The 18282-nt window shown below is 38.5% G+C and overlaps 2 protein-coding genes across 4 annotated transcripts in view; both read left to right on the top strand.

The window, feature by feature from the left end:
- Positions 1-287: 287 nt before the first annotated feature.
- Positions 288-8400, top strand: sh3bgrl3 (SH3 domain binding glutamate-rich protein like 3). Its single transcript, XM_069680855.1, has 3 exons — positions 288-393; positions 2880-3047; positions 5928-8400. Exons 1-3 carry the CDS (start codon positions 349-351, stop codon positions 5991-5993), a joined length of 279 nt encoding a protein of 92 aa, XP_069536956.1. The 5' UTR covers positions 288-348; the 3' UTR covers positions 5994-8400.
- Positions 8401-9347: 947 nt separating this feature from the next.
- The window catches only part of trappc9 (trafficking protein particle complex subunit 9), a 226436-nt gene continuing 217501 nt past the window's right edge, over positions 9348-18282 (top strand). The window contains exons 1-6 of one of the 3 annotated variants that reach the window (XM_069681094.1): positions 9348-9398; positions 10272-10867; positions 13426-13571; positions 13900-14025; positions 16062-16088; positions 17356-17477. In XM_069681094.1, coding sequence (XP_069537195.1) covers positions 10284-10867; positions 13426-13571; positions 13900-14025; positions 16062-16088; positions 17356-17477 — 1005 coding nt within the window. In that variant the 5' untranslated portion in view covers positions 9348-9398; positions 10272-10283. The remainder of the gene's footprint in view (positions 9399-10271; positions 10868-13425; positions 13572-13899; positions 14026-16061; positions 16089-17355; positions 17478-18282) is intronic. The other 2 variants (XM_069681095.1, XM_069681096.1) reach the window with 2 other exon arrangements.

Raw genomic sequence — 18282 nt, 5'->3', positions numbered from 1 at the left:
TGCATTTTATGTAAAGCCTGTCTTACACTGGAATCTTTTCCTAGACAGTTTATTAGGAAAAATCAACCAACCAAATTTTTTTTTCTAGGTCAATAGTTTTGTAGATTCCTCGTTTATTCCCCCCGGGCATGGTTTCCTTCTTTCAACACATATTGAGTGTACCTATGTAACTTTTTGTCAAATCAGAAGTTACGAGCTATTTTTTTCCCTTGACAATTCATGTCTTTTATTTTGAAAGGAACGTCACCACACTTCCTTACCTTCTCATTGACTGCTGAGCTTGACGTAGGCGAAAGAAAGCAAGTACTCGCGAGCAGATACACAAAGGGAGCGGAAGGACCTGCAGCAATGGGGATCAAACTGTACTATACGACCGTCACTGCCTCACGGACGGTGAGTCAAGTGGCTGTTTTGGAAAGAGCATTTCGTTAGGTTTTTGTTTTCTGCACCAGTGGTGGCAGCTAACTATGCTCAGATCAACAGACACACCCAGCACCCTATCTGTAATAGCTTCCTCCTGACTAACGGTGCAGCGGGCCTGTGCTAACCAGCTCCTCTTTAATCATTATTGTAACGTCAGCATTATCAGGTTGTTAGCTAAATGAAGATGAACGTTATCAATCGTGACATTAAATGTAGCAAAAGAGAAAGGACTTGCAGAGACAATCCAAGGTGTATGATTCCACCTAAACGGTACTTCCTTAATATTGAAGGTGTTCCTTTTAAAAAAATAATTTTTAGCATGTTTTTAGCAATCTTGTTTTTGCTTAAATTTCTCCTCAAAATGTATGTCGTATTTTTAATCAGAAACAGTAACACTGTCATGATGTAGTTTTGGGACGCAAGCCTGGACAGAATAGCAAAGTGTAGCGACCATATGTTTCCGTTTCCTGTATGAACAGTGTACACCAAATGTCACGTAAAAACCCGGTCATTTAGGCTGCCTTGCTTATGGCAAATATTACTTATATTGTTAAGACCTTGTGCAAGTAGTAGACTATGCATTGACGAGTTCCGCATTTATCAAATGCATTAAACGACACTCTTCTTAAAGGAATTTAATCTTTCCTAATTGAAGACACTTGCTACTCATTCTGTATGTTCCGAATACTACGGAGCTCCCGAGGGGTCATGGCGAGAGTTTTTTTTGAGGGATACTTTTGCGTTACCTCGCAATAATCTTCTTCTTCTTCTTCTTCTCCCTCTCCTCTGAGCAATATATCTATTACCGCTGCTCCCAACTCAATGCACCAGCATGGATCAACTTATTGCATTTTAATTTGAACTAGGCATTAAGTATGCTGATATAGTAATACTGCTTAAAAGGAATGATTATGTTATAAGTGTAAACGGAGATCCATACATCTCTCAGGAAGAAAGCAGTAGGCTATGGATGCAGGTGACAGACCACAATACAACACAGACCTGAATCTGCTCCTGGGTCTTTATACTTTTTAAGTTTGTATAGGCCTATTTATCGCTATATAGGCTACTGTTACTGTTATATCTTCATATACTTACTATTTATCTCCATATTATAGCCTTATACCAGCAGACCTGTTAATACAGGAAAACAAACTTATTTTTATTCTGTATGTGTAAGTGTTAACTGATAAACTACGTTCTGTAAAACAACTTTGACTTTGTAATGACGTTATTTTAGATATTTCGATAGGATATATCAGGATGACTCAAGTTGAACAGGTAAATCAAGACTGCCTGCAGACATCGATCAACTGACATTGTTAAACAACTTTTGCAGCAGTTGATGAAGATGCTGTATGGCAAAAGCACTGGATGAAACATCTGGTACCTATTATGTATGAGGAATTCATCTAATGGAAAGTTCTGGGCTCTGCAATAGCTTGTAACCCTCTCATATGCATTAATGCTGCTTGGCAACCTCCTATTGTATGCCACTGACACCCACCTGCTGCATGGTCATATTATTCTTTCCTCCTTTAATTTTATGATGTGAAAGCAGTTCTCTCTAGTCTTTTCTATATAGTCTAGTAAAAAAAAAGTTAAAGTTAAATAAGATAATGAACAATTTCTACCAAAATATTCAAATTCATAAATTGATGTTTATGTGATATAATTTAGTTTATTAAGACCATGGCAAGACCATCTTTCATGTTTCAAAATTAAAATGTGCAAGAGAAACAATTCAACCACTGAAATATGAATTAAACTTAAGACTTTTATGCTGTCGTAATGAATCTTATAAATTGTTCTGTAATTACTTAGTAAACACTTTATGTGTGTGTTCCCCACACAACTAAAAGTAGCTTTTTACTGCTAAATCTGCTTTTAAAATTATGGAAGACAAGTAAAAGAAGTTCTGCTTTTCAGTTCAAGGACATGACACTCTGACTCTGGCCTTACAACAGCTGTGTATGACTAACTCAATGTCAGTTTGTGTATTTCCAGTTAGCACTGTGCTAAGGTGTGGTCACACTTCTGCAGACACCCCCTCCCAACTTCCTCAGTCGTTAAAAAAAGATAGCATAGGGTTAAACAGGTCTATTAATCATCATCCAGGAGCAAGATAAGGCTTCTGCTTTTTAAAGCTAAAGCCTCAGGAAGGACTTAATCACAGTTTATTTTTTCTTTCCCAGCACTGTGCCTTGAAGAATATCTATATATCCCTTCCCCTGAGGAGAAATACTTAAAGGTTTATTTTAACACTCTGTAATAGTTGTGTGATTCCCTCCGTCTGTTTATGCGTTTATGATTTTTCATCACACTGACCAAAACTGTAACAGCATGATGCCAGTCAGCCTTTGTAGTCTAGCTGTGATGATAAATCTGCTCAGGGTTCGTCTCTGCTGTGTATGCTGAAGTTGAGTGTATTTCTAACAGGTGCTGCTGTTTTTCAGGTGAAGTCTCAACAGTCTGAAGTGATGCGAATCCTTGAGAGTAAAAGCATCCAGTACGAGCTCATCGACATCTCTCTAAGCGGGGAGCTTCGTGATGAAATGAGAAATAAAGCAGGAGACCCCAAGGCTGTCCCACCCCTGCTTTTCAATGAAGACCAGTACTGTGGGGTGAGGAGTGCACGCACATTAGCCAAATTATTGTTTTGAGAAATCTTGTATCTTAAAGTAGTTTTAAAGAAATGTATTGTACTGTATATTATTGGCATACAAGTTAGCTGTGTAAAAATAATAACCTTTTTGTGGTTAAAGCGCTTTATCCACCTAGCTACATTATAAATTATACATAGATTTATCATCACAGAATGATTGGAATCAGGGTAAATACAACTTGTAGGAGAGTACATGAGGTTTAGTATGCTCTTTAGTTTTGGGGGTCACTGGTACACAGGGCAATACTTTAAACATTTAGCTGTGCCTCACAGGCCACAAGTGTTGCTGTATCAGTGAAGACATTCATGTTTTGACATATTGTTGGTGGGAAAGAAGAACTACCAAAAATAAACTCTGCTCTGCCGCAACACAGAAAACGGAACTGTGACTCGAGACTGTGATTGTATCATAGATTCAGTTTTAGTTAAAGGAACCATTACACCCTTACTAACGCCTCTTAGATTGACGCCGCTTTTATTCCCTCTCTGTGCTCTGAACACCTGGTCTTCCTCTGAGATAACTTTGGTTGAACGGATACATTACACATCCCCCTTTACCCATCTTAGCTCTAAGTCCTGACATAGTGGCAGAGCTGAAGAGAGAAAAGAGGACATTGACAGAGGAATAGAAGAAAAGAAAAATAGATTAACTAAACAAGAGACCAGATGTCTTCATCTCAAACTTGATTTTAAGTTGGTGGTGAGAAAGTGAATTGCAATCTGAAACTTATTTGACAGAAAGCCCAAATAAATACGTATTCTTGCGTAGTGTTGCTTTTGCTTGAAAAAATGCCGTGAACTAAGAATGCTTTCAAAAATATAAATAATAATTGTTTATTTTTTATCAATTTACAAAATGATAAGTGAGCGAACAAAAGAAAAATCTAAATCAAATCAATATTTGGTGTTGCTACCCTTTGCTTTCAAACCAGCATCAATTCTTATAGGAACACTTGCGCAAAGTCAGGGATTTTGTAGGATTATAGTCAGGTGTATGATCAACCAATTATACCAAACAGGTGCTAATGATCATCAATTTCACATGCAGGTTGAAACACAGTCATTAACTGAAACAGAAACAGCTGTGTAGGAGGCTTAAAACTGGGTGAGGAACAGCCAAACTCTGCTACCAAGGTGAGGTTGTGGAAGACAGTTTCATGTCACAGGTCATACACCATGGCAAGACTGAGCACAGCAACAAGACACAAGGTAGTTATACTGCATCAGCAAGGTCTCTCCCAGACAAAGATTTCAAAGCAGACTGGGGTTTCAAGATGTGCTGTTCAAGCTCTTTTGAAGATGCACAAAGACACGGGCAGCGTTGATGATCGTAGACGCAGTGGTCGGCCAAGGAACCTTAGTGCAGCAGATGAAAAACACATCAAGCTTTTTTCCCTTCATTATCGGAAGATGTCCAGAAGTGCCATCAGCTCAGAACTGGAAACCAGTGGGACCCAGGAACACCCATCTACTGTCCGAAGAAGTCTGGCCAGAAGTGTTCTTCATGGAAGAGTTGTAGCCAAAAAGCCATACCTCCGACATGGAAACGAGGCCAAACGACTCAACTATGCACGAAAACATAGGAACTGGGGTGCAGAAAAATGGCAGCAGGTGCTCTGGACTGATGAGTCAAATCTGAAATAATTGGCTGTAGCAGAAGGCAGCTTGTTCGTCGAAGGGCTGGACAAATAATGAGTGTCTGCAGGCAACAGTTTAGGGCTGCATTTCTGCAGATGGAGTTGGAGACTTGGTCAGGATTAATGGTCTCCTCAATGCTGAGAAATGCAGGCAGATACTTATCCATGCAATACCATCAGGGAGGCGTATGATTGGCCCTAAATGTATTCTGTAGCAGGACAACAACCCCTAACATACAGCCAAAGTCATTAAGAACTATCTTCAGCGTAAAGAAGAGCGAGAAGTCCTGGAAGTGATGGTATGGCCCCCACAGAGCCCTGATCTCAACATCATTGAGTCTGTCTGGGATTACATGAAGAGACAGAAGGATGTGAAGAAGCCTACATCCACAGAAGTTCTGTGGTTAGTTCTCCAAGATGTTTGGAACAACCTACCAGCCGAGTTCCTTCAAAAACTGTGTGCACTAGTAACTAGAAGAATTGATGCTGTTTTGAAGGGAAAGGGTGGTCACACCAAATATTGATTTGATTTAGATTTCTCTTCTGTTCCTTCACTGCATTTTGTTAATTGATGAAAATAAACTATTAACACTTCCATTTTTGAAAGCATTCTTAGTTTACAGCATTTTTTCACACCTGCTTAAAACTTTTGCACAGTACTGTATGTCAAGTAACTGTAACAGTAAAGTACAACACTGAGCGTCAGTGTCATGCACAGTCATGGGCAATGTGCTCCTGGTGTTAGGTTCCACTTATTCTCTCGCTCTAATAGAGCTAATATCTGCAACAAAGGGGAGCTGTTTTCTGTGGAAAACCTCCAAAAGCCCACCTTACGTTACCTGCTGAGCACCAAACCGCAGACAGACACAGGAATAGACTAGCCGTTGAACATGGCAGACGAGATGGTAGTGACCCAAATCCGAGCTAAAAGAGTGTCAATGTTGGACTTGGTCACGATAAATTCCTAAAGCAAGCAACCTAAAGATACAGACAGAGCATATCTCCCACATTAGCAAGACAAATACATAGATGAAAGGATGAATTAAGGAAACAAATTGCAAAAATCCCCAAATCCAAAATACATATATAAGAGAATATAAAACAACATCCAGAACATAAAAACAAAAATAAATACAAAAAAATGGCACATTGACACATGTTGACAATGTTATCTAATTGACACTCTTTTTTCCTCTTCATAGAACTATGACGATTTTTCTGAGGCGGTGGAAGGAGATACAGTGGAGCAATTTCTGAAAATGGCGTGAGGAGGGCAGAATGCGATTCTCCATCTTCCCCCAACCACCGACCCATCCACCCACCTGGCACCCTCAAGAAGGGCCTTTATCCAGTCTCTCTCTTTCTCTCTCTGCACCACTGACAGTGTCCACTCAATTTCAATGCCATAATGAAGAATGCCAAATATCTCGTATCAAACCAATCAGCAGACACACATTCCCCTTGCTGCACCGTTAGACTCTAAATCAGTCTTACTCTGTTTTGTTTTTTGTGCTTTTTCCTTGATTTCTCTCAGACCTTCTTCCTTGTCTGACAGACTGGTCCACTAGGAATTAATGCGGTGTCTAAATTGTGCAGTAATTAGGCCGACTAATCTTGGCCGCAGCCACATGATCGCTGGAGATTAAACTAATCCACAGGATGACAACTTTCAACCCAGAATCTTCCTGATCCTCTGCAGACTGAACACAACATCAGCATCACTCAGTCTTAACCACTTTGTCGTCTTTTCCTGCAGCCTTCAAGTTCCCATGTTGTACATGACTGCACACTATTTGTACTTCACATGGATGCAAATGTACACAGAAGTAGCAAGGACTTTCATGTCCTTTAAACCTAATTAATTAAGAATATAAGCAGCTAAAGGACATTTTTTGGCCTGGAACCTTTTGGTGATTTTTGGTCCATTGGTAACCTTATACAATATATGACAAAAGGACTGGTTCTTAAATTGTAACTTAAAATAGCTTCTTGAATCATTGAAACCTGCCTCCATGGGCGACAATTCCACTGGAACTTCAATGTTTTAAGTCAAATATTAATAAAAACGAAATACTTTAATAAGGCTAGAAACTAGTACTTGTCTTGACACATTAGAGGTAATCTTTATTTTTTTGTGTTTCACAACAAAACACACAGTTCCATCAAACTTGGTGAGTGTGTACTTTTCCTAACTAAGACAATTACAAAACAAAATACTTTAAAAACGTGCATTGTTTGCTAGGTTGCAGTCTTCCTCTCTTTTTTTTTTTGACAAATGCTGGATCTCTACTTTACTGGTAGCAGTATTTTGAATTACATGTGTGCAGGATTACACCAAAACGGGGATCAAAACTTAACAGGGTACCATTTCAAGCTAGATTGTGGAAATGTCTCACAAACAAAAAAGCCCATAGATATGTTAGTTTAATCTGTAGCAAATAAAAAAGGAATTACAAGATATTGTCAGACACTTATTAAGGATATTTTGGCAATATTGCATTATTGACAGTACATTTTGTAATACTGAGATCATGCCCCAAGTGTTTGTTAGTTTTTCTGGAAAATGTAGAGATTTTGGGGATCAGTATTTCTAAATTCCCTTATGTGGGTATATTTTAATATCAAAATATATCACATTTTGTAACCAAACACCTTCATTATATATGTGTTATAATAGTCACCAATGGACCTAATGTATTAATAAGGTTGGAATACTCCTTCAAAGGAAATCAGTTGTGTAACATTTCAGTAGTAGCTGCTTAACTTTAGCATCCAATGGAGCAGGATGAACACATTTCTTAATGTCACATTTGGTGCCAATATATATCTGTAATGCGCTTTTGCAGGTGGATATCCACTTGAGTATTAGCACTTTCCTGCTATCTTCTGCATTCCTAATAATCTGTATAACTTGGAAGCTTTTTACTTGGCACCAATGACAAAAATACACCAAACACTTAAGAAGTAAGCATTGAAAAAAGCATTTCATATGAATTGCAATTAGCTGATTAGATGGAAAACATTTGAATCTTAAATCTTTCAAACATGTATCTTTTCCTTTCTCTGTTTATTTTATGTTACAGTTCCAGTAATTGTCCAGATTATGAGGATTCAGTAATGTGACCGTGCAGGGAAACCCTGCCTTATTCTGAACACAGATATAAAGGTCATGGCTGGTGTGTTTAGATTGACCTGACTCAGTCTTATTAGGAACAACTGACCACATGGGAAAAATGAAGGCTTAACTTATTTGTGCTTTTACATTTGTGCATTCATTCAATTGATTGATCTTAGTTGAATATGCTGTTCATGTACTGGGTTGCATATCTTTTTTATAATTGAGAACATCATGGTTTCCCACTTTTACTTGTAACATCTGTCAACCCCCTTCTGCTTTCAGAACTGTGGTGTTACGGTTTGGGATGACAGCCTTCACACACAATGTTTGTGCACTGTTTTGTAAGTCAATGGTTGTAGATGTTTGCCTGATATTGATGTATATTCACTATCAACCATGTTTTAGACATTCCATGTCTCTCTCTGAGCACCTGCTTTGCTTTTGGACCAATTCCCATTGGCCAAAATAAGAAGAAAATAGGGAATAAATGCTGTTGTCTTCCAAGAAGATTGTGAAAAGTGATTTATGGGTGAAAAAATAAAACGGAGTTGAATCAACCTGTCTTGGATTTATTATTCATCTGTGGGGCCAAATATAACTTGACTAGAAAAATAGTATGCCTAAATTAACTCTAATATCTTGAAACTCAGATCCAGTCTAAAATACAGCTTCATTTAAATTTGCAATTTTCTTTTTATAGTTCTTATTTTTAGAGGAATCTTACAGGGTAGTGTGGTCACATTTGCTCACCCACAAGAGGGTATTTTTTAATTAGCAAGTCAGTGGAATGTTCTGCCCATACAACCACATGGATAACATCTTCCCTGCTTGTGGGCTTTGTATTTTCACTGAACAATTGTAGCCAGATATTATTATCAATAATGTGTTCTGATAAAATATTACATCATAAAAATTTAAATGTATGACATGACATGTCATACAATCAAGGCATTTGAATCATAATTCATCATTTACTTTATCAAAGTTCAGAAAATCTTAGTTTATTTGATTTTAATGAAGAAAATTATGATATTAATATGAAAAAATATAATATGAAGTACATTAAAAATGAAATATTCATACATTTTGTTCTAGTTAAATTAAGTTTGCTCAGTTGCAGTAGTAAATTTGCCCTGTAGACGGAGCTGATGTAGCGTAACTGCGTTCACAGACTTCTACCTCTAACAAAGAAGAAGTAGACGCATGACGGTTTTGGATTTCAAAATAAAAGCACAACACCCCCTGGAACAGATGAAAATTGTCATATCTTGTAGAATGCTTATCGAAGCATTTGGGACCTAGTCAAAAATACCTCTGATACTTCAACACAACTCCCGCGCGCGCGCGCGTTTGTGTGCACAACCTTTACTCCGTAATTCAATCGCAATTTATTTTTATCCCCATGTTGTATTATCTCACACTAAGACAAATACATATACGTAACTTTTGGGTTTTATTCTGAAAGTGATTACCGGAAGTTTTGCCGTTGATTGACCGTTGCATAGCTGTCCAAAGAAGGAAGCTGTAACATTTGACAGGATACTGCTAAGGTAACGTAAGTTAACATTAAATATTAAAGGCATTGTATGAAAGACAAATAAAGCCTAATTAGCTATGGTAGACATTGTTGACGTTGTTAACTCAGCGTGTTACAGTGTGACTATCATATGCAGTCAATTCATAGGTTAGCTAGCTAAGCTAAGCTAGCTGACAAAAATGTTTTGTTATAACAAAATAGTTAAACATACGCAAATTATCTTGATAGGCTATAAAATAAGCGACATACAAGCTAATGACTTGAGGGCTTTTGTTTTATTTTATACGCAGTGTTCTTCACATTTGAAAACTGTAATAGTATTGACAGCTGCCACTTTTAGCTGTCACTATAGGGGTTTATCCTAGCAAACACAGCAGCAGGTGTTGGTTTGGCTATTTTTAAAGGTAACATTGCTTTTAGCTAGAGAAACAATTTTACTGTTTACAAGGAGTAGGCTTTCCATCCTTTTCTCTACTATCCTCCTAAGACCACCTTTTCTTATACATGCAACTTCATTATTACACTTGTATATTTGTGTCTCTGAATTCTGAGGTGTTATTTTCTTACCTAAACCTCTGCTATTTTCACTAGGTTTTAATTGAAAGCAGTTACTAATGATGGACAGTCATATGTATCACTCACTTTAAGTTTTTGCACTGGAAAATGTAAAGAAATGCAGCGTGCAGTTAATTGCTTCGTCTGACACCTACCCCCTGTCAACAGTTTCAGGCATTAAATTAATTAATTAATTGTATTGCTGATTGTCTGGTTTGCTTCTATAGGTCATATAGAGTAATCAGAATTAACTTCTGTTTCATTAGCAGTGAAAAACTCTTTACAGGGGCGTATGATCAACTCTATTAAATGTTTTTGTTTTTCTGTCTCACAAAGCCACATGTGAAGATGAGTGTTCCAGATTACATGCAATGTGCCGAGGACCACCAGACAGTACTAGTTGTGGTCCAGCCGGTCGGCATCGTACCTGAGGACCAGTTCTTCAAGATCTACAAACGCATTGCCAGTGTGAGCCAGGTGAGCATCAGAGACTCGCAGCGCCTCCTCTACATCCGCTACCGCCACCACTACCTGCCTGAAAACAACGAGTGGGGCGACTTTCAGACGCACCGCAAGGTGGTGGGCCTCATCTCCATCACCACCTGCGGTTCAGCCAAGGAGTGGCCCCAGACTGCCGACCGCTTCCACGGCCAGAAGGAGGTGTACAGCTCCACGCTGTACGACTCGAGGTTGCTGGTGTTTGGGCTGCAGGGAGAGATTGCAGAGCAGCAGCGCACAGATGTGGCCTTCTATTCAAGCTTTGAAGACTGCTCTGATGTGGAGAAGAGAGTGGAAGACTTTGTAGAGTCCATATTTATTGTGCTGGAGTCTAAGCGGCTTGACCGAGCCACAGACAAGTCAGGTGATAAGATCCCACTGCTCTGTGTGCCCTTTGAGAAGAAGGACTTTGTGGGTTTGGACACAGACAGCAGGTGAGTTGTTCAGTTGGTTGCACTTTTTCAAAAGCACTTACAGGCTTGTTACGGAATGCTTGAATGTTGACTGCTGTTCTTAAATGTGATTTACTGCATTATTTTCAAGTGTGTTTGTTTCGTGTCTAGTCGCTTGTTACATGTCAGCCTTGCCTGCTCTAAAATTCTCCTCTCAAAAATCTGTCTTTTGATTTTTGCTGCCTTCATTTTTGTTTGTTTACCTTGGTTTATTTGTCTTTCTTCTTTTTTCTTTCATACTGTCCTGTGAGTTTATTGTTGGGTGTGAAAAGGTGAGATGTTAGACGCATAAGTGTAGTGAACCCATACGATCCCATCGGCTTTTGCTCTGACCTGATAGAAACACCCAGACCTCTGTGCTGTTGTGCATTTGCTCATGACTCCAAGCCAAACTCATCGCTCCTCCACAAGTTTCAGTTTATACATAAACTGATAAAGAAAAAAGCTGAATCGAAAAGAACATACAGACCAAAAATAATCCCATAGCTGCTGATTTAAAAGGTAGTTAAAGGACCAAACCTGTGTTTCTGTATGCTTAAGCTTATTTAGAGTATATCATGTTTTGTCCTAATTGGTAAGTCTCCCCTCCTGGCAGGCACTGGGTTAAGTATGTATCATTGTTTTTATGTCTTTATTTGTCTCTCTGTTTGTTTGTCCATCACTTTGTCTTGTTTTAAAGCTGCTGTGAGGAACTTTCGATTTGTGTTGATTTTGGCGCCCCCTGTGGACAAAGCCCTACCTCTTATCTTTGGCAGATTTTGTCCTGGACATGCTTAAGTGCTGTTTTTTAACAAAACATCTCATCCTGCTTTCTTTTAACAGTCTCACTTTAAAGTTTGAATCCTAGAAAATGTAAATTAAGGCAGTCTATAGTAAATTGCATCGTCTGACACCTACCGCCTGTCAGAGGTTTCAGGCATTAAAAATAGCTGTATAGAAATAATCAATCTTGTCGCTGATGGTCTGGTTTACTTTTGAAGGTCATACAGAGTAATCAGAATTAATTTTAGTCTGTTTCATAACCAGTGAAAATCTCCTCATAGGAGCTTTAAGTTACTCTACCACTGAATCTGATCTTCTGCTGACCTGCTATGCACTGACTAAAAGACTCTATGCACTGACATAAAAACCAGATCAGATCGTGGTAGAAGTAGACCATCAACTCTAGTATTCTGAAATGTGAAATTACTGTTTTTGTCAATGAAGTCTGGTATTCTTGGAGAAACTCCAAATAACAATTTGAGCCTGTCAGTGGCTTGATAAAAGGTGGCTGCACACTGCCCAGACATTAGCTGACAGGACAGACTTTTGTTGCCTACTTTTTCTCATTTAAGTTTTTGCTTTATTTTGCATGGACTAAGATTGTGCTGACTGATATTCCGTACGTGAGTATAGGCAAGTTGTCAAGGGAACGCACTCTCAGAATGTTGCGGTTTGTTGGGAAAAGGCGCATATTGGTCCGACTTAACATGACTTCACCAAACCCGACTGGACATGCCAAACTCGAACAACTCCGTCCAACAAACTCCAACCAACACCAACTGTTGGCGCACACTGACCCGACAGTTGGTGTTGGTTGGAATTGGTCGGCATTTGTCTGGGCAGTGTGCAGCCACCTTTTTAAAGGAGGAGCTGATAGTTTGGAGCCCCTGAAGACAGTTTGGCAGAGAACATGCCACTGGGGCTGTCCTAGCTTCAAGAGAACATTTGGGCCGGAAAGCTGCAGTTTGGGATTTTGTCTGTTTGGCTGGAGAAGCTGGAGCGACACGCCAGCTACATGGATCTGATATCTATATTCATGACAGCATACATTACCTCTGCTTTGCATAGCACCGCAGCTACTCATGCAAACATGAATTCAATAATAGCATCCATGTTCAATGATCCAATTTGATCGCCGTTGTTACATTTTCATGAATCCCTTAAGAGCAGAACATTTTTACTGTTTTTCAGCAGTATCCTACTGAGCTCAAGCATACATTTTTAATCTACTACATGAATGATATAGATTTTCCCTGGGTAGATGTTTATGTAAATCTCAAGTATCTGTGTGAAATATCTCAAATCTCTGCCTCTGTACAATCCAGAATATTATGCTGAATCACGTTTTGTCTTTCCGAGTCTTTCAGATTGCACAAATATCTTGCACAATAGGGTTCATAACTTTCCTCAAATCAACTGAATTTCCCGTTTCCTGGGGCCCCTTTTCCTTCCTGAGTCCCCGTGTATTTGTGCAAGATTATCGGGTCATACTGTAGGGGTACTCATACCATGTCCTTGTGTTGTTGCTCCCCCTTGCTGGCGCTTTCCCACCCCATGTATCCCCTTTACAGTTGTTTGATAAGATTCACTTGAGTCTCCTCTCCTGGCAAACTTCTGACTTCAAAAAGGACAATGGCAGAAATGTGTTTTTTAAGAAAGAAAAGTAAAGATTCATATGAATCACCGTAATACATTTTCAAGCCAAAAACAAATAATTTATTAGGAATTCGAGCCACCAAATTCACCCTGCTGTCTTTGCTTCTGCTGCTCTCTCTCAGGCATTATAAGAAGCGTTGCCAGGGACGGATGAGGAAGCATGTTGGGGACTTGTGTCTTCAGGCTGGCATGCTGCAGGACGCCCTGGTCCACTACCACATGGCTGTGGAGCTGCTCAGGGGGGTCAATGACTTCCTGTGGTTGGGTGGTAAGTCTGGATATTGTTGGCTTATTACCTTCAGACTGGGATAATTTGATAATTTCTCAAAATTGATGCCTATATTTCTTAAACGTCTCTGACACTGGATTTTCTGGGTTTGAGTCTTGATTTCCTGACACTTCTTTTTGTTTAAATCTGTTACAAAAGTATAAAATGATTCTCACTTCATAAAGCGTTGAGCGATAAATCAGCAGTGGAAACTTTAGGGTTGTAAAACATTATGATTCTTCAGAGGCAATGGTAAGATCAAACAAAGGAAACTAAGCCTAAACACTAAGAAGAGATATGTTTGTTATTTATTATTTTTGCTTTCTAGCCGCATTGGAGGGTTTGTGTTCAGCCTCTGTCATATTCCACTACCCTGGAGGGACAGCGGGAAAGACTTTAGGACGAAAGCCAAGCATCTCTCAGCCAGCAGATGCAGGGAAACGCCACAGACCAGGTGAGCACATCACTCTGTTACCACACTGAAAAATAACCAATGGTCTGGATGGGCTGTTGCCTGTGAGTGAGTTTTGATTGAGTGAGAGTGTCACCTCTGACTGCCCACTCAAACATTGCTAAGCTTTGCTCAGCTTAGCAGCTTCCTTTGTGTGCGGAGTACAACGTGAGCTTCCTCAACTGCTGAAGCTTCTCTGATTAATGCTGATGATCGCTAACTTGATTAAAACTTAACATAATTGTATCTGTCTCTTCTGATTTATTAGCATGTGTTTAACATGGTGTTATATTAACACTGCCTTGTGTATAACTCCACTGACTATAACAATATATCTAATGTGCCAATCAGCAAAGCATCACCCTCTGCTTATTGCAAACAATGATAGGGTGCTGCTTTTATGATTCCTGGACTATATCTGAGGACTGAATGATTAAAGTCTGCAACAAATGATACATTTAATGATGGATACATTTACAGTTTAATACCATATGGATGTTTAGCTCATTCATTCATTATCTAATTTACAGTGGTTTCAAATTTCATCACATTTGATTAAACCACCCAGCTAAGCGTAGCAAATAGTGATATATAAATTACTCTAGAAAATGAACAAGAATGCAATTAAATAAGAGAGAATGTAACATTGATATGCACAACATAAACAGAAACCAGTGTACACAATTCACAGTACAATTGAATGCAGCTATGATATGTACAGCATGTCAGAACCAATACATTTTGTATATGTATACAGTCGAAAAATGGGGAAGCAGGTATGTATTACTCACTGTAAAACAAGCTACTGTTAAGTTTAAAATAGATACAGAGAGGCAAATAAAAACTGAAAACTAGAAGTGCAGATACTTGGGGTAATTAGCTCTAGCGGCAGCAGTGGTATTGCAATTATGGAAAGAAAGTTGTATTTCTGTATCAGGAGCACTTGATCTACTTGTCAAATGACTTAAATTACTTTTTTTTGTCTGAATGGGCATTGATAGTTTTTCTAATAATGGTTTTTTCTAATAATGTTTTTTTTTTTGGCTTTTTGCCATTATTGGATAGGATGGCTTAAGAGAGGCAGGAAGTGTGGGGAGTAGAGAGTGGGGGATAACGTGCGCAAAATGATCGCCTGCGATTAGAGTTTCGAGGACTAGCCTGTGCACATGGGGTGCCTGCTCTACCAACTGAGCTAAACCAGCACCCCTTTATTTGGCTTTATTACCCACTAAGTTCAAATATACGTATATGTACAGCCTCTGTAAAAAGATGTACCCTGTGAAGCTTCCTTGTATACAAAGAAAATTAGGATTACAGTACATTTAAAGTGGTAATCTCGAAGGTCTCGGGTTCGTTCTCTTTGGTGGCGATAAACGGTAATTGCGGGACTTCCCAGATATCCAAACAGTGCCGCATGTGTGACGCTCACGGTTGGCTCCGGTTATAACAGTTGTAACTCTTGATTTTCCTTGCTGACGGTCGCTTTCCTTTTTAGGCTGTTTGCCTTCATCTGAGCGTTGCATATATGTCACATCCTCTTATTTTCGGAAAAATCATCCCGAGTGCTTTGCATAAAAATCGAGATTATCACACACAAGTACCTTGCACTTATTGGACGTCTCTGGGATTTTGTTTTACGTATTCACTGTCAGCGCTTCTGTAAATGCCGATCAGAGTCCCTTCCTAGCTTCCTGATTTGAAAAAAAAAACACACAGTTATATATGCTGAATCCAAATGCCCTCTCCCCCTGTTTTATTACCCAAAATGAATAACTTCCATACTTAATTGTTAGCAGTCTTCTCAGGCTGCGTCAGCATGTATAAACACTGTTTTGCACATGAACGCAAATATAAACCTACTCAAGTAAGCACGGTCAAAAACTTTACAGGATACCTTTAACTTCGTCTATCATGGCTCTTGATAAAGTAGAGTTTACAGGAGAAGAGCAGCAGCTATTGTGCAGATTGTTGGGACTAACACTGCTAACATTGCGCCTTGCGTCATGGAGTGAATCTGCATTCTTTCTCTCTGTCTGTAGGGGCTCAGGAGGTACTCATTGACCCAGGTATGGTATGCCTAACCAACGTAGCTCACCAGTCTGCTTTTTTGCTTGTGACCACGTTTGCCCTGTGTTTGAAGTCATTTTCCGTCTCACATTATCAGCACCCTGATTCCTGTGGTTTTTTATTATTATTTGGAAATTGATTGATATTGCTTTTCCCCTCTGGCAGGTAGTCTTCTCCTGTGTTGGTTTACCATCACCTTTTGTTAATTTTTTCCGCTGTACTTGCTCTTACTCACAGCCACACCTTCAGTAATTGGTATCACATGGCCACATGATTAATGAGCAGTCTTTAAATGGCTGCTCTTTGATGCTTATATTTCTTTTGTAATTTTTTAAGGCCCAATTATTCTAACAACCCGCATCTTACTGCTGATAATCAAACAGAAATCACTAAACCCCTAACTAAAGATTTTAGTCATGTTCCTAGAATATTTAGCAGTTGAATACAAGGTTAGAAGCTGAAGCATAAGCAGGTGGCAGTCCATCACCATTTTGATTTCCCGCTTTAACTCTCACTTTTAAAAATTAAGAAAAGTATACTTATCTTAATTTATTTATCTTTTTAAGGTGATCGTCTAAACTACTACTTTATTTTACTCTGCAATAATGACCTAAAGTGATTTCTGAAATTAGCCTTAGAAGTAGTGCAATGCAGCATCTCATTATTCACACGTTTGTCATAGTGACAGTACCACAGTGTTGCTATGGACACAGCCGCGTTGCTAGGCAATGCACTCTCAATTGGTATTTGTATTCTAATCAGATTTGGTAGAGAAATCCACCTTGCAATAGCTTTTGAATCATTTCAGGTGCAAATTAACTCTTGCAATAGACATAATTTGATCACATCTTAAAGAATCCGAAGGCCTTCAAATTTTCATGATGTCACTAATTAGTAGTGTAAAGAAGGGTGAGCCAAGTTGATGTAGATTTAGAATTTACATTTTGGGATGATCAGTACCATAAAAAGCTAAGAATAAAGAAATATTTCATTCAACCAATCTGTTATTTAATATTGAGAAATGTGAACAATCATGTTCTGTGAAAAGAATTTTGAACTTGGTAGATTTCTGTCGCATTAGTTATAGAACCTTGAATATGCATGTGGCGGTGGTAGCTAAGGTGCTGTCTGTAAAGAGTAAGTGGTGGATTCAAGTTTCCCCCTCTTCATGTTGTTTCCCTTCCTTTTGTGGTAAAACAAACTGCTGGACAGTCATCCTGAGGTCTTTCCTGAACTAATTCATTTACCGTCCTCTTTTGAGTGTAGGTGCCCTTACAGCCAACGGCATCAGTGCAGACACCAGCACTGAGATTGGACGAGCGAAGAACTGCCTGAGTCCTGAGGACATTATCGAGAAGTACAAAGAGGCCATCTCCTACTATGGAAAGGTACTGAGCAAAAACTACACTCTCACTCTTTCATCCAGAATAAATAATTATATAGAATTGTATTTATAAAGCACTTTTCAAGCTTAAAAGATTTACAGAATAAAAACAGAAATAATTTTCATAGAATGGAACGGATTCCATTTTTGCTGGATTAAAATGACTAAAAAACATGTTATGACAAATAACATGCTTTTAAATATAAAAATAATTTTTTTAACAGTATTCCACTGAAATTATGAAAATTATGTTTTGTGCTTAATACAGGACAGAATTTCTTATTTGGATTCATTCTCGAAAAAGGATTACATACACAACCACAAAATGAGTAGATAAAAAAGAATTTCTAAATTAAGGCCAGTATTGATTTAGCACATCAGTCAATGCTTATTATGGTCCAAATACTTATTTTATCTTTAAAGGATAACGATTTTCCTGAATTAACAATATTTATGGAATCCCCAAGAGGAATGGAAGAAAAATATTTCTGGTTATCCAATTTCTAAGTCTGTTTTAATCAATTTGTCTCCTGGTTTTATGGTTTACGATCAAGCCAGGATTAGCTTTCTTTAGCTTAGCGTTAGCTTTAAAAAAAATAGGTAAAAAGTTCTGGCAGCTTAATTTTTTTCCCGGAATTGTTTTTGTCCCTTGTGGCCAACATTAGTATTATATCAACAAAAGTTAAACATCTTTTTGAACTGCCAAAGGTTTTTTTTATCTCACCGTCTTTTACAGAGAAAAAAATGTAAGGAATTTCAAAAGATAACGCTGGAACATTTCTTTTCTCCTGTGCTTAAGTTATAAACAC

Source organism: Semicossyphus pulcher, unplaced genomic scaffold, assembly GCF_022749685.1.
Source record: "Semicossyphus pulcher isolate SPU_LCO1_2020_fin unplaced genomic scaffold, fSemPul1.0.p SCAF_5, whole genome shotgun sequence".
Taxonomy (NCBI): domain Eukaryota; kingdom Metazoa; phylum Chordata; class Actinopteri; order Labriformes; family Labridae; genus Semicossyphus; species Semicossyphus pulcher.
The sequence above is the reverse complement of the archived record's forward strand: the minus strand, read 5'-3'. Positions and strand labels throughout refer to the sequence as shown.